General features: G+C 48.1%; 7 protein-coding genes across 7 annotated transcripts; 3 read left to right on the forward strand and 4 right to left on the reverse strand.

The window, feature by feature from the left end:
- Positions 1 to 657: 657 nt before the first annotated feature.
- FTJAE_1489 (alpha-glucoside transport) lies at positions 658 to 2,436 on the forward strand (the record flags this gene model as incomplete). Its single annotated transcript, XM_037347583.1, has 3 exons — positions 658 to 1,196; positions 1,263 to 2,185; positions 2,240 to 2,436. 3 exons carry the CDS (start codon positions 658 to 660, stop codon positions 2,434 to 2,436), a joined length of 1,659 nt encoding a protein of 552 aa, XP_037211341.1.
- Positions 2,437 to 2,652: 216 nt separating this feature from the next.
- On the reverse strand, positions 2,653 to 5,276 carry FTJAE_1490 (transcription factor ZMS1; the record flags this gene model as incomplete). Its single annotated transcript, XM_037347585.1, has 3 exons — positions 2,653 to 3,855; positions 3,913 to 4,176; positions 4,230 to 5,276. The coding sequence occupies 3 exons, from the start codon at positions 5,274 to 5,276 to the stop codon at positions 2,653 to 2,655; spliced, it is 2,514 nt and encodes an 837-aa protein (XP_037211342.1).
- Positions 5,277 to 6,993: 1,717 nt separating this feature from the next.
- On the forward strand, positions 6,994 to 7,461 carry FTJAE_1491 (polyketide cyclase dehydrase; the record flags this gene model as incomplete). Its single annotated transcript, XM_037347586.1, has 1 exon — positions 6,994 to 7,461. The coding sequence occupies one exon, from the start codon at positions 6,994 to 6,996 to the stop codon at positions 7,459 to 7,461; it is 468 nt and encodes a 155-aa protein (XP_037211343.1).
- Positions 7,462 to 7,801: 340 nt separating this feature from the next.
- Positions 7,802 to 8,876, reverse strand: FTJAE_1492 (short-chain dehydrogenase; the record flags this gene model as incomplete). The annotated part of the gene is made up of 2 exons (XM_037347587.1): positions 7,802 to 8,463; positions 8,522 to 8,876. 2 exons carry the CDS (start codon positions 8,874 to 8,876, stop codon positions 7,802 to 7,804), a joined length of 1,017 nt encoding a protein of 338 aa, XP_037211344.1.
- A 1,349-nt stretch (positions 8,877 to 10,225) lies between these two features.
- On the reverse strand, positions 10,226 to 12,004 carry FTJAE_1493 (major facilitator superfamily transporter; the record flags this gene model as incomplete). The annotated part of the gene is made up of 3 exons (XM_037347588.1): positions 10,226 to 10,671; positions 10,729 to 10,953; positions 11,014 to 12,004. 3 exons carry the CDS (start codon positions 12,002 to 12,004, stop codon positions 10,226 to 10,228), a joined length of 1,662 nt encoding a protein of 553 aa, XP_037211345.1.
- Positions 12,005 to 12,657: 653 nt separating this feature from the next.
- On the forward strand, positions 12,658 to 13,767 carry FTJAE_1494 (2 4-dienoyl reductase precursor; the record flags this gene model as incomplete). The annotated part of the gene is made up of 1 exon (XM_037347589.1): positions 12,658 to 13,767. The coding sequence occupies one exon, from the start codon at positions 12,658 to 12,660 to the stop codon at positions 13,765 to 13,767; it is 1,110 nt and encodes a 369-aa protein (XP_037211346.1).
- A 910-nt stretch (positions 13,768 to 14,677) lies between these two features.
- Positions 14,678 to 15,368, reverse strand: FTJAE_1495 (uncharacterized protein; the record flags this gene model as incomplete). The annotated part of the gene is made up of 2 exons (XM_037347590.1): positions 14,678 to 15,184; positions 15,243 to 15,368. The coding sequence occupies 2 exons, from the start codon at positions 15,366 to 15,368 to the stop codon at positions 14,678 to 14,680; spliced, it is 633 nt and encodes a 210-aa protein (XP_037211347.1).
- Positions 15,369 to 15,395: the final 27 nt, after the last annotated feature.

Raw genomic sequence — 15,395 nt, forward strand, 5'->3', positions numbered from 1 at the left:
ATACGAGCGTTGACATTGTGCTACTGGTCTTGGTCCCGCTTCTGCTCCTCACCCTTCAGAAGAAGGTTAGGAATCCCGGGTACTAGGAAACACAGAGTGGGGGTGGAATAAGCGATGATACCGGACTCTACAGCGAATATCTAAGCTCGGTTGGCCTGTAAAGGTTTAGTGGCTGGCAGTAGTTGAGTATCGGGATTTCATTGTGGGGGTGGATTGTCCGACATAAATCTTCAACGACGAGGCTTGTCCCGGATTGGGTGTAGTCTTAGGGACTAGACGGCCACGAACACCACGGAATCCCGAAGAACCTGGCACACCAATTTAGTCTTGAGTCTAGATCAATGGGAATTCTTTACGCTTTGACAATGCCTCACATTGGAGCGCATGATATTGGTGTGGCCTGCTTCTCCGCATTCTGGTCACTTCGTGGCATTTCCCCACGGGGCCTGAGAGCTAGTTCGGCTGTCATCCGACTTTGAAGTATCCCAGGTGAAAGTCATAGCGACTCGTCAGAGTCAGGAATTACTCGTTTGCAAGTATAAAATCCAGAGCTCGGACGCTCTGCGAGTTCAATAGCAGCCATCTTGATCCATATCCACTTCCTACTATCAGTATTTGTTATCATCAGCAGCATCAAATAGAACTACTGCACCGGCCATGGAGAAGACCATCTCTGCTCACTCGGTTGAGCACAACGAAGACCTAGCTATGCACGATACGCACGGCCAAAAGGGAAATTCCAACGCCATTCTTGGCCGTGCTGGCTCCTGGGAAGCCACCTTGGACGAAGCCCAAGCAGCAAATGCGCATGAGCATGCTCTCACTGTTCGTCAAGCTCTCAAATCCTACCCATGGGCTGTCGCCTGGTCCCTCGTAGTGTCACTCTCCATTATCATGGAGGGCTATGATACCATCTTGATTGGCTCGCTCTATGCCTACCCTACCTACGCTCGTCGATTTGGAGAATATCAGGATTCAACCCAGACGTATCAGATCCCTGCCCGCTGGCAGAGTGCCATGGGGAGCGGTCCGCAAGCCGGTGCCATCGTTGGCGCCATCTTGAATGGATTCATCATACAGCGCTTTGGTTATCGACCTGCCTTCTTTCTCGGCGTCGTATTGATGGCTGCGTTTGTCATGGTGTCATTCTTTGGCATGTCTGTTGAGCTTCAGGCAGTGGGACAGATTCTCTGCGGGTAAGTCGACCAAGTTCTCCCCTGATGGACTATCATCTTTAGTAACTCTGCTAATTCCTGACCAAGACTCCCTTGGGGTATCTTCGCCACGATCGGTCCTGCATATGCTTCCGAACTATGCCCGCTTCCTCTTCGCGTATATCTTACAGCCTATACCAACATGTGCTTCGCAACAGGCCAGCTTATCGGCGCTGGGGTCCTCAAGAGTTTCATTGAGTGGGACAACGACTGGGCATGGCGGGTTCCTTTTGCTCTACAATGGCTGTGGATCCCATTCCTCTTCGTCGCCTGTGTATTCATGCCCGAGTCACCCTGGTATCTTGTCCGTAAAGGTCGATACGACGAGGCTGAAAAGAGTGTCCTCCGCCTCATGGCCGCTCACGAGAAGCCCCAAGCAAAGCCTCTCGTTGCCCTGATGATTCACACGAACGAGACGGAGAAACGTATTTCAGAAGGCACTTCATATTGGGATTGCTTCAAGACAGCTGATATACGCCGTACGGAGATTGCTTGTGTGTCGTTCCTTGGCCAGATTACCTGCGGTGCCCAATTCGCCTATTCTGCCACGTACTTCTTCCAGCAAGCAGGACTGGACTCGGAAACCTCGTACAACCTCAATCTTGGTGGCACTGGAATGGCATTCTGTGGTACAATTGCTTCGTGGTTCCTGATGAGACACATCGGCCGCCGAAACTTGTATCTCGCAGGCATGAGTCTCATGAGCATGTGGCTCCTCATCATCGGCGCTTTAGCTACCAACACTACCAATCCGGCCGTCAAGTGGGTTCAGTCGATCCTTTGCTTGATCTGGCTCCTTACTTTCTCTCTTACCGTCGGCCCAATCGGATGGGCCATCCCTGCCGAAGTTTCGTCCACGCGTTTGCGATCCAAGACAGTAGTGTTGGCCAGAACCTCATACTACCTGGCGCAAATCGTTGCCAATGTAATTCAGCCATATATGATGAATCCTTCTGCTTGGAATTGGAAAGGTTAGTACATCACTCCCATTTTAGCTCTCTGGAAATACTAACCTCGGATCACAGGCAAAACTGGTTTCTTCTGGTTCGCTTTTGCGTGTCTTAGTGTTGTCTGGGCTTTCTTCCGCCTTCCTGAGACGAAGGGTCGCAGCTACGAAGAACTTGACCTGATGTTCGAGGCCAAGCTTCCTACGAGAAAATTCAAGAGCTATCACGTTGATGCATATGATAACAGCCAGGGAACAGGAGTGATCAAGGTTTAGAGCTGCAAAGGGACTTCTGTGTTGATCCTAGGCGAAACATAGTTCATGAACCTAGCTTTCCTTTAAATAGCTATTGAAGTAGTTGTTGGCGGCTCGAATAGAGCTCATCTATTAGCTATCGTTCCATAAGACATCGGGGGACCGACTAAGAAGACATCATGCTAATTCCCCTTTCCCCAGTGTCAATCCCCATTGGTCTCTCAGTCTACACTGCGATCATCTATCCCACTGCGGCACTCCTAGGTCTTGTAGAAATCTAGCGTAAGTCTCAGAAATACCCCAAGGCTTGTGCTGTTCCATCAGTAAACTCGACACTTCTTGCAGAATCTGTAATGGACCTTTGGTGGCACAAAGGTCATCCACTCCCTCAAGAGGAAGACGCAAGTCCTCACCAGATCTTATAAAGTACTGAACAAGTTCATCGTCCATCGGCCTATCTAATTGCATGGTCCTTGGCATTCGCCGTCTTCTTGACATGTTATCGCCTATCGCATGGCTTCCTAATGAACCCTGTGTCGTAGTCGAAGGACTCATAGAGTCCTCGTTGTCGCTCAATGGAGACTGTGCTATAGTACATGCAGATTCGTAAACCTTTCGAATATTCGAGGTTTGCCCGTAAGCCCAAAGGACCAAAGATGCAAGAAATAGAGAAAATGGTTCGACAATGGAGTCTGATGAGTATCTCCTCACATGCCACAGAACAGCCCCGGCATGTATCACTGCCAGACGAGCTTTATATCGATCTTGAGTCGCCCAGATCTTGATAGTCTGTCTTGGTCCTAAGCTGGAGGTACCATGGCGATAGAGACTACTGGGGGTCATGTGTACAATCCCCGAGAGAGTATTCTGGGCAGCAAAGGTGAGTAGGTCTTGGACTGGGACAAGGAGTGAGAGTCGGGCTAGATGTAGATGCAGTAATACTGGATCTTCAAGTCCTTCTGCCTTGGCTGATAGACTTAGTGCTTCCCAGTGCAGCACATCCAAGCAGTCACAACACTGATTGCGCCACTTTATGTATTCGGGTACTGAACCAAGGTACCTTCTCTCAGGTGCGTGGATGAAGTTTGGCTGATTTCCTTGTGGCATGTCGCGAAGTGCATCAGCCAAGTATTCGTTGGCGTTCCATCGGCGATGCACCAGCATGTGGATTATGACTATGGTCGCAAATAAATTCGTCGAATGCTGAGATTTCAAGTCTCGCCAAAGCTCCAAAGTTACTTCAGGCACTGTAGGTCGTGAGGCTTCTTCTGCAGAGAAGGCTGTTGGATCGGCATCTCGGTCTGCTAACCTTGCTGTAGACCAATCCTGTGGCGACTTGGCCGCCCATAGTTCCTCTCGGCATGGAAGCCGCAGTTGAGGCTTATCGGGGAATAAGCACGGGTGATGCTCAGAAGCAAGAGCGAAATAACAACTGGCTAGCTATGCGTCATATTAGAACATGACATCAATTGCAAACAAGCGAAGCGAGCTACTTACCCAAATGAAAAGACCCGTCCTTCTTCGTGTTTCTCGAAATCGCCAGGTGATCCACTTCTGCTCCAGACTCTGATCATCCTGATATGAACCGATATTATCATCCTCACTCAGCAAGCGAAGCCGAAGGCATGCTTGCGCTGCCATCGCTAAGGCATTGTACCCGCATCTGAGGAGCTCCGGCTGACGACTTTGACAGAGTCCAACTGACGCCAGGATCCGGGCCTGTATGTAAGGCAACGGCTCCTGGGAGTTGACAAAATCGAGCTATGCAAAGTTAGCTAGACACCTGTCAGATTATAGGGCGGCGATTGATATACTTCTCTTGCCATGAGCTCATGCAGGATGCAGGTTAAGCAATCCCCAAAGCGATTAACTTCTTCAGAACCAAAGTATTTAGACCCAATGGCAGCGGTAGCTAGGCACAGGCTCCAGCCCCAGAGGGGAATAGACAAATGCGATCCGTCAACAAAAGGGTTTACCGGGTGAAAGTGCTCGAAGTAAAGGCTGACAAATAGTTGAAATGTGCTTTTCGTTAGCAGACTTTCTTTGTGTGCGGCAAAGTCGGCAAGTATGTGGGAGCTGGTAGCATGAGAGTCCAGTCTTGACATGAGCTCCTCGAATATACTATCTGGGACGTCACCGGAGGCTTCATTCCGTTGGCTCGCTGCCTCGACTCTGGCATCTAGGTCGCTGATCCATGATATTTGAATCTGCTGGTCCGGACTTGGTCCATGATCTTCGCCATATGCAGCGCGTCGTTGTCGCATGTATCTCTCTGCTCGGCTTTCTCTGAAACCCGCTCCGTCTGAATAATGCGTGGCTTTAATGCAGGGGAGCGAAGGATCTTCACTGATTTCCGAAGACTGTGCTTTCCTTTGGTTGTTTGAGGCCATGGAGGCAATCAAGGCAGAAACATGGTCCTGCTGTAAGCTTTGCTCGTGTATCTCTGGGAGAATCGGAAGCAAGGCTTGCGTCTCAGGGTTCTGGGGAGCAGTTGCAGGTTCTAGACGGGGCATGTCGTTAAGACTATGTAGGAACGAGCGGTTCAGTGGGACATCATCAAATGGAAGCCAGTTTGTGGGCAACGAATAGGTGTCTGTGATATCACCAACGATACTCGTCGGCCCTTCAGCGTCACGCCTGAAATGGCTATTCGCTGATGAGCTTTGGCCGTCGTTACTGGTAATTTGATCACTTTGTATCAAATCTCTCTGGCCTTGAACACCACCAGTCATGTCTTGTTGGCGCGTCGAAGTTTCAAGCCAATCAAGTGCGGTCCCAGGCGTAGCTATAGTACCAGGCGACTGCACAGTTGACGCTGTTCTTCCACCTGCAAAACCCTGCTTTCCAGAGGAATTAGGCATGATTTGACGTTGCCGACTTTTCCGGGGCGGGTAAGAGCATGCAAAATTTCTCGCCGCGCAGTAGGTACATGGTGTCCCTCCTGAGCATTTGATGCGTGAATTAGAACAAGGGGCGCAGGTTCGCCGTAGTGACGAAACAGTTGAGTTTTGTGCGCCTCCAGGCGTTTCCCGTCCATGTAACCGTTCATGACGCTGTGCCGCATCCCTAGACAATTGACAGCAGTAAGCAAATTGTTGGCAATGGCATAGCTCAAATAAGGTATTTGTTCTTGATGGTAGATGGTACTTACTTGCGACTGAATCTTTTATTGCAGTAGGTGCATTCAATAGCCTTTGTTTGAGTGTGCGTCTGAGTGTGTCGCTTCAGATGCTCATACCGCGAGAACTGTCGCTTGCATATCTCACATTCGAGCGAGGTCTCGTGTTGATCATCCTGTATCTCTGGCGACTCATTAGATGTCGTATCCGCCATTCGTGTTTCTTTTTATGCCAGAGCGGTATGAGTTTTAGCAGATGTGAAATTACCAGCTTTAGGAGGGAGAAAGGATGCTAATAAATATCGGCTTCTTAGACTAAGGTGGCTGCAGCACGCACTAAAATATAGCGCCCTGGGAGTACGAGGTGATAGGTACGCTTCATCTCATCATGAGGTCCAGGTATTCACCCCGCACAGAGCTTACTGGATCAGGAAAAGATGAGAGCTCTGAAGGCTTGATCCCAAACCATTGACAGAAGTCAATGGAGTGTAAACAAGCGCCTTAGATGCGATATCCATTAACTATACTTCAGTCTCTGTATAGGCTGCATAATTCAAATACCGCCGTGGACTGTTTCTCACCAGCTAGGTATTACACAGTGCTGAAATGTATTTCTCTAACGCTCGCTGGGGGCATTTGGTACTTGGAGCGCATTGCAATGAAGTGGAAATAAGCTCGTACTCTGTGAATCGCCCTCAATACGCACATACATCGAGTTCGGTAAACTGCATAGAGACCGACACCAACTGAATGCTCAAGCGTGTTGAACTCGCTAAAGAAGCCCCGTTGGCTCAGTGGTAAAGCGTATCACTAGTAATGATAAGATCACTGGTTCGATTCCAGTACGGGGCAAGCGACATATTTGCTTTTTGCAGTTTTAGCATTTAAGTTAGTTCACTAATAAGATCGAGTTCGCTATAGCGTTTCCCATTATAATAAAGTTTCTAGTAAGCTACTGATTTATTATAAATTTATATTATTTCACTTTATATATTAATACTCCTTATTGAATAAGTAATTATATAAATTAATAAGGTTTAGAGATATGACCCTATTTACTGTATTTATCTTTTAAGCTATAAAACTATCTGCTTATTTATACACACTCTTAGGGCCAATATTAAAGCCGGTTATGAAATGCAATCAAGAACTTAATAACATTCTTCCAATCCGAGACCTGTTTGCTAAGTCAGTTCGTCTTGGCCGAGGCCCATATAGATCCACAACTACGTTCAAGCATCGGCCTAGCAGTCGGGCCTCGGATGGATGTATTGTGCGAATGCTCTGTATGAAAACATAATTCCAAAAGCGATTTGTCATTCCCTGGAGACCTAAAAAAAAGCTTCTATGGATATAAGAACAGCAATAAGTTGTCCTGTTATAGGTCACAGTCCCAATTCATACCAACAACTTGATAACAACTACAACCTACACATTTCCAGTTTGGGCATCTTCTCACCATGGCTCAGCATCAGCTTGATGAATACGTCTGTGTCACTCGCGAGATAAATGCCCCTGTTGCCGAAGTTTGGGGCATGATTGCTGGCTTTGGGGCTGAGAAAGCGTGGTATCCTGGTTGCCTTCGACTCTCTGTTGAAGGCTTTGGGATCGGCAGCACTCGCACCTTTGACTACGAGTATCCTGAAGGAGAGCATAAAGGAGAGCGCTATACATTTTCGGAGGAGATGACCGAGGTTGACGCAGCGAACCATTCTATGACACTCAGAGTGCGCAGGCCTGACTATCCCGATATGATCGCTTATGGAACTACAATCCTGGACTCTCTGGGACCTAACAAGACGCAATTCCGTTGGCTTGCGAATGGTAGCCCTCTGCCTGATGCGTACACGGCAATTCTGCGAAAAGATCTCGACTTTCGATTCAACCAACTCATTGATGCTATTGCTGCCGTGGTTGAGTCAAAGTGATCTGAACGATGCATCATGCGTAGGTAAGCAACTTTATGGTTCTTCATTGAGTTTATACCAATCTCGTCTCCAAGTTTGACACAGACGTCCGAATAAAGAGCAAAGCATAGAGTGCGGTGTTATTTCAAGATTGGACTTAGGGTGAGGCCAGACCATTGTCAATTATTGGCGGATACGTTCTGCTCCTTAATGTGTGCCTGGGCATTCTTTCGCTGGATGTGGTACTATATTGCAGTTGGGATACGCACCTTGAGAAATTTGAGAGAAAACTTTCTCCACTCTGGTCCAGATACTTTTACTGACGGCTGACGGTCAGATACTGGTAGCTACTTAGATCTATCTAATCTGACTCGGCAAGAGACTGAATGACCTCGAAGGTATGATCCCAAATCTTTTGAGAAGCGCCCATCTTCTCAAGATCAGCAAGTAGATTGTCCTGTTCCACAATCTCGAACTTGTCGTTGATTGAGAAAAGCGAACCTCTGGCTCCATGGGCCAGAGTCTGAGCTGCATGTCGCCCATTCTGTACTGGAACACCATTGCCTCCGAACTCCGCGCTCGTGACCAAATACACACATCTTTCGCCGGATTCTTCCGGTGTAAGCTTGACAAAGTCACCCGCAGGCGGAGCTGTAGCCATGCTCGGATCGAACTTCCCCGCCCAACTCTTCATGAACAAGTCTGTGCTAACTATGCCAGGATGCGAGTGAATGAAGATAATGTCCTTGTTCTCCGGCGCTTCAGCGATAGGTTTGAGAGTCAGGGTGGCGGAGGTAGCAGCGTGGGCGGCGAAATTGGGGATGTTAAATCGACCGGGCTCTTTGAGGGTTAAATCTTCGAGAAAGAAATCTTTCGACTCCTTTCCAGCGGCGAGTACATTGACGACGCGTGGCGATCCAAACGATTTGGCAGCCTCTCTGAGCTGCGGTAGAAGACGCATGATGAAAACGACATGGCTGTAGTAGGACACTACCTGAGATGCCTCTAGACCTTCAGAAGTCTCTGTGATTATTGTAAGCCACATAGGGCCACTATTCTGTGATGATTTAGGAGGGCTTACCTTGGCGGCCAGTAAAGGGTAGGTAGCCTGCTGAAAGGAAGAGAAGGTCAATCTTCTCTTCCTGGGCCGCGATGTGACTAGCAATACGGTGAGAGTCTTTGACAAGAGAGATCTGGCCTTCGATGTAAATCAGGGTTGCCTTTGGGTTCAAAGACTTGAGGTGGTCCAGGAGAGTCTGATGCCCTGCCTTATTGCGGCCCACGATATAGACCTTGATTGGGAAGCACCTAGCGACAAGGTTTGTCAGAGTAGCTTTGCCGATGCCGTCAGTACCGCCTACAAAGACAGCGGTTTTGGGGATATCGGCCTCGGCTATGAGGACGTTTGAGGCACGGATAGGAGGGAAGAATGACATGGCTGCTATTTTGACAGTAGCGTGGAATATGACCAGTGTTATTGTAAGAAGTGTTAGGTATTTAGTATAAATTATTGGCTTTGTTGAGCAAGAGATATATATAGTTTAAGGGCTCTTTATATTTTGTATCACAGCATCCATACACCTGGCTCACCCGCCATAGGACTCATTAGCCGCTTGTGCAACTCGATCTGTGTCCCGGAAAATGAAGCCCCTGCTACAGTGGCCTAAATCGATGGAAACTCTCTGCATGGGCTTATCAATCAGGTCTCGGAGTTAGGCATTTCCCTTGTTTATGCCGAGTAAAGCACTAACAGCTATTATTAATGGATAGCCTGTTTCCGACCGACACTCTGCTTCGGTTCTTGCAGCCGATTCATTGTTGCACCGGGTGGAACACTAGCGTCTAAATGGTTTCTATAGAGCAACGTGCATCTGGATAATCAACCTGTGTTTTCAATGTTTATTATATAAAGGGGCTTTTTATTTACACCAGTTAGCTAGTCGCAGTCCTTGTCAGCCAAATAGCGAGTTGGGAATTATTTCTTAGCTGGAAAGGTTAACAACGAGGAGTTAAGACTAATATAGGTACTTTTACAAATGAAAGCTTGTTAGATCTGTTAATACTACTTAAATAGTCAATATGAATTCATCAAGCTTAATTGGCAATATTAATGGACTATCTTCTTGGACACGGACTATGAAAATGTCCGAAAAGTCCATCGTCGGTCCGACTTACCAACTATTCCCGAGAAGATTTATAATGGCCTTGAGATTACAAACATAAACATGAATTGTCTTCCCGAGCTTGGACCATTTCCTACCCCTTGCCAGCTTGCATACTGAAAGCTGGAGTGCAGCCCTTCTTAGCGGCCATGAACTTGATCTGGTGTAACAGCTAAAGGTGGATCTCGAAGGCTCCGAGCTGGAAACGCGGCATGTAATGGCGAAAGTCTCCTTCTGGGATATCCTCCGGGGATCTGACCTGTCCAGTCACCAGACCACGACGGAGAGGCGAATAGGTTCCGAGATGGGTATCATGGCGTGCACATGCGGTGACTATTCATTGCTGAGAGGGTCGGGTTTATGTGGACTTTCAGCTTCTGATGTTTAATTTTATAATGTATTAAAGTCAACCTTGTTCTATGAGATACAACTCCACTCCCTACATACTTCATTACGGACATTAACTATCCCCTACAAGTCTTGTGCTTCTGACATTTCAGGTAATCTCGTTAGCAGAACGATTCCCTCTTCTGGATAGCCTCAGCTCCTTCAGAATCAACTATCCAGCCCAACTCTAGACTACCAGGACCAGAGATCGATAGCCTACTGGCTCCTGGCGCCTCTTAGTGGAACACCTTCTCCCTCCTCATCGCAAGACTGCAAATCAGACAAATAGATCCAGCCGCGATGATAGGTACGTATGCGAGTTGAATCGCTCTCGTGATGCCATGGATAGCCTCTGCCTTTACGTCAGGTTTTGCGGAGTCGATGAGACCGCTACCGACACCGGCGAGAGCGTCGGCAATCTCGGTCTTGGAGACTTTAGGGAAAACGCGTTGGAGAGCTTGCTGGCCATAGTTGACAAACAAAGCGCCGGACATGCCAGTACCAAAGACGATGCCGAGCATCTGTCCGACTGTCATGAAACCGACACTGTAAGGGATCTCGGTGGGCTTTACTTTCATCTGAGCGACTGCAAAGCCAGCTTGACAGAAGCAACCGACGCCAGTGCCGAGGATGATAGTGTAGCCGTAGATCTTGGCATTAGATGTGTGCTCATCGACGGTGTCTAGTGCATAGTCAGTGCCTGAAGTTCAGGTATTGTCAGAGAGCGGGTGTTACTTACACATTAGAACTCCACCAATGAGCTCCATCAAGGAACCTACGATGTACCAAGGATAGTAGTATCCTGTTCGGCCCATGAATTGACCGTTCAACAAGTTGAAGGCGACTAGGAACAGGATGAAGGGCAATAGGTGGACCGATGTCTCTACAGCCGTGATTCCGCGAGTGAATTGATAATACAGAGGCAGGTAGAAAATGCCGATAAAGCTACCGAACGTTGCCAGCACTGAAGGAACAGTTAGTTTGAGTGGTCTAATACAAGAGTCTTTTAGAATGCATGACTTACTCATTGTAAAGAAGAGGCAAATCATGGTACGGCTCTTCCAGAAGTGCATGGGGAACAGTCGGTTCTCAAAAGTGGTGCCAATCGTGAAGACCTGCTGGAGGACGAACAAGATGAGCAAGACACCGGCTGTAACAAACAGACCAATACTCCTGCCTGCATCCCAGCTCCAAAGAACTCCACCAAAGTTCATCGCCATGATAAGGCATAGGACGGAACCGATTGAAAGAGCTGTACCGAGGTAGTCGATCTGAGCTAGACGGCTAGTCAAAGGGACACCAGCTTGGGGCTTGAAGTCGGGGAGGAGAAGAACATAAATTGGACCAATGACAACCCCGACCAAGAGGTTCAGGTAAAAGGCCCATCGCCAAGTCGCACTACTATCGCCAAGCGATCCTCCAACCACAGGACCAAGAACAGTACCAATACCCCAGATAAAGCCCGTAAGGCTGAGATACTTTGGTCTCTCGGCGTTCGTAGTAGTGACGGACAAGAGTGTCAAAAGGCCCATGTACATGCCGCAACCTCCTGCTCCAGCGATGGCACGGCCGACGATGAAGGAGTCGATATCGGGAGCGCCACCGCAGAGCGCAGAGGCACCCATGAAGACGGTCGTAGAGCCGATGAACAGCTTTTTGGCTGAGAATGTGCCGTAGGCTTTGGACCAGGGAAGTGTCGTGGCGGCTGATGCGAGTGCGAAAGAGACACCAAGCCAGGGAACGAGATCAACGCGTTGATAGGTCTCTACGACTTTGGCTTGAACGTTGGCGACTACGGTATTGTCGAGAGCGTAGAGAAATAGGGCGGATAGAAGAGCACAGACAACCAGGAACCACCTGACACCATGAACATTTCGAGGAGAGGGGTCAGGTGCTGGTTTCTCAACCTGGGGTTCCCTAAGGGCTTCGTTGCCTGAGGAGTAAGGACCTGGAGATGGTGACAAGCGAGACTCGTCCGAGCTGTGACCGGACAGTTTCTCCTGAGAGAAAGACATGGTGAAGAAAAGAAATTAGAAGTTGTACAAGATTAAAGTTTTTAAGGTTATGACGCTAAAAGACACTGTTGAACGATGAGCGAAAACTTCAACGCTAGGTCGTGATCTGGGGTTATGTATTCCTGACGCTGTGGGGAAGCGTAAAAGTTTTTGTAATTAAATCCCTAATTATCACAACCAACAACCGGTTTCAGAAGGCACGAAACGATGCTTAGAAATTTCGTAGAAAATGATAGAAACCATGCAAAGTGAAGGGATTCAGAACCTTGCCAGTCTGGCCCTATAGGGTAAAGAAAACAAGAACAAGGCGACGAGTGAATCCGGCCTGTACCGTAACGTTACAGCGCACTGTGTGGTATTCGCAAGGAGTTTAGCCTAAAAATGGAATTTGTCCCCGTTCGGGTGCCTACGCGAGGTGACCAACAGGCTCGGGGAAATCGCCTGATTGTGAGCTAGCACTAGCTGCCGCAATTGCATCTCGAGATCTCTTGTCGTTCTTGAGGATATGCTCCAGAAGGTTGTGGACTAAAGTGATGCACGTCAGGGATATAAATTTGGGTCTTTAGACCAAGGAACTAGTAGCGCAAGCCAAACTCTCAAATTCAATCTATCCACTCGACTCGCGTTGCACTTCACTTACGACTCTTTGCCAAATGGCTGCGATTACCCAAGTTCAATCCTCTGACGGCAAACCATCTTCAGTAGGATTTCATTACCCTAAACAAGAACAAATTCCACCAGATTCCATCGGCGTCGACCAGATTCTAGTATCTTTCCTCTTCTCCCTCATCAACCCCCAAGACCTCCTCGTTCTTGCAGGTCGCTACCCAGTCAAGCCGCTGCATACCCTAGACAACCAACCCGTCCTGGGTTATGACGGCGTGGCTTGCGTCCAAGCAGTGGGGCCACTGACCAACCCTGCCCAGACCCACATTCGGCCCGGAGACATTGTTGTTCCGCGTCGACATGGATTAGGAACCTGGAGAAGCCAAGCTATTCTTAGCGTGACGGATGTTATTCCCCTGTCGCCTACGAAGGATCTGCTTGGCGCATCTCTACTGCGCATGGCCTTTCTACCGGCTTACCTCCTAGTCGAGGATATGCGTGATCTGAAGCCAGGTGATTGGATCATTCAGAACGCAGGTTCTGGAACCATCGCGAGGCTTGTAGCGCAGTTTGCGCGCCTCAAGGGTGTTCGTACCTGCAGCGTCGTGCGTGATCGGGAGGGTAGCGCTTTCGATGCTCTCAAGGCTGATCTGCAGAGCCAGGGTGTTGAGATCGTGATCACCGAGACAGATCTTGCTGAGCATGGCACACAAGCTTCGGCAGAACTCGCTGATGCTGCTGCAAAGGGTCGTATCGTGCTCGCCATCGACGCTGTCTTTGGTGAGTCTGGCGAGAGACTTGCCAATGCCCTTTCTCACGGTGGAACATATGTCAACTACGGTTCTCTCGGCGGTGCAAGCGGAATTGTTGGTCTATCTCAGCGGTTGCTGTTCTGGTCCGAGGTCAAGTTTCGGAACTTTCGTCTATCTGAACAGCTAAAGGGTCGTACTGCTGCAGAGCAGGAATCTCTTCTGCTGTGGTTCCAGGACCTGCTTTCTCGAGGGCTTTTGCGTACGCCAGCTGTGGAGATCATTCAGGTTCCTCGGGATGTTGAGGGTAGGGATGAGTTTGAGAGGCGCGTAAAGGAGGCTGTTACTGCAGGTCCTGCTAGCGAGGTGGGAAGGATTAAGCAGGTTTTGCAGTTTGGTAGGATCTAGCTGCATATGCGCCTTGTGAGGCTCAACAAAAGTGGTGGGTGGTAGAATTAGGTAGTAATGTAACCCTTTCATGCAGACATAAATCTTTTACGAGTTGTCACATTGAGTGAGATTGCGTCATGCAGCGTACATATTGTCCAACACCGAAAGAGGTATCAGCACGCGCTGATACCTAAATCCTCAGCTAACTTGATATCGGATGTGAGTAATACAAATGTGTCATAGGAATTGTGAAAAGGTGTAATATGCTACGTGGAGCAGCTTGCACTCTCATGCTGGGAGTTGTTAATCCTAAAGAAAAGAATGACTGCACGGCGTCCTATTAATTTAGAAAATTCGGTATCGTCAATCAGACAAGCTATCAGGCAAAGGCAAATTTCTTGGGTAAAAAAAAAAAAAAGTAATATCATCAACTGTTAACATTAGAAGAGAAACGAAATGCATCAAGTCAATACATTAAGTCTTTATAGTTCTTTAGCGGCAAATATACAACTTCACCATGCCTATGATAAGGAGGCTCAAGTCATGACATCAACTGCGAATGCGTATGGCCCTGTTCGCTTCCTGGATTTGTCTTTGCTAGTATTATAGGTATATCTAAAAGACCTAAGTGAAGATAGGATTTATTTATATACGGACTTGGTACATTTTATTTACATATTATAGGCTTAGCTAATATACTGATCAACCCTGCGAGAATCCTACAGAGTTCTCTGTTTCGGCCACGAGTCGGAACGGCAAGGAACCCATTGGGCTCACACTCAGTTCTCAGCTTTTTTAACATTGGTCTAGACAGACTACTGCTAGACACAGGAACAAGAGACAAGTCACAAGAAAGCAAGATTATACCAAATATGTAAATTGATTACTTTATTTCTTGTATAAGTCTAAGGCTACCACTCATTCAAGTTTACTTCTTCGCCTGCTTCTCTCGCTCAATAGCGGACGCATTATACTTTTGCAAAATGTCCAACAAGCCAGGGATAGGCTCGTCAAAATCAATCCTAGCACTATTCATAAACCGAGCCAAGAAACCGTAAATTCCATTGAGGAAGAAAATCTCAGTAATTTCCTCATGACCGAAAGCCTTCAAAGCCTCATCCATGACCTCCTTGCTGACCCGAGGTTGGCGACTGAGCTCTTCAACAATACGAGCGATCAGTCGCTGACGCAGAGTGAACAGGCTCTCAGGCAATGGCTCTTTAGGATTGCGAAGAGCCGCGAATTGTTCATTGGTGAAACCAAGGACGCGGGCAACAGGCTCGTTGACATCCCACTCGTAAGGGGCATCAAGAGTGGCTGCTGTGCGAAGAACAGTGGTTTGCCATTCAGAAGGGAGAATCTTTCGGTTCTCGCTCCAGCTGGAAGAGAGGAGTGTCATGAATGGTTTGAAGAAGACATTGCTGTTGGCGCAGAGCTTTGAGAGTCTGTCAGTTTGTGATGTTAAAGCTTTGCAAGGAAGATGGCTGGCTTACCTTGAAGATATTCCTCTCGAATGGTAGAGTTTGCAGAGCAGCCTTGATGTCCGGGGGTGCCGTGTTGGAGTCGACATAAGGGAGCAGGTGCTCGTTGGTCACGACGCGGTTATCCCAAGAAGCCATGTTCGAAAATTGAATGAAGAAGATGTA

The sequence above is a fragment of the Fusarium tjaetaba genome (genome assembly GCF_013396195.1).
Source record: "Fusarium tjaetaba strain NRRL 66243 chromosome Unknown NRRL66243_c0000028, whole genome shotgun sequence".
In the NCBI taxonomy this organism is placed as follows: domain Eukaryota; kingdom Fungi; phylum Ascomycota; class Sordariomycetes; order Hypocreales; family Nectriaceae; genus Fusarium; species Fusarium tjaetaba.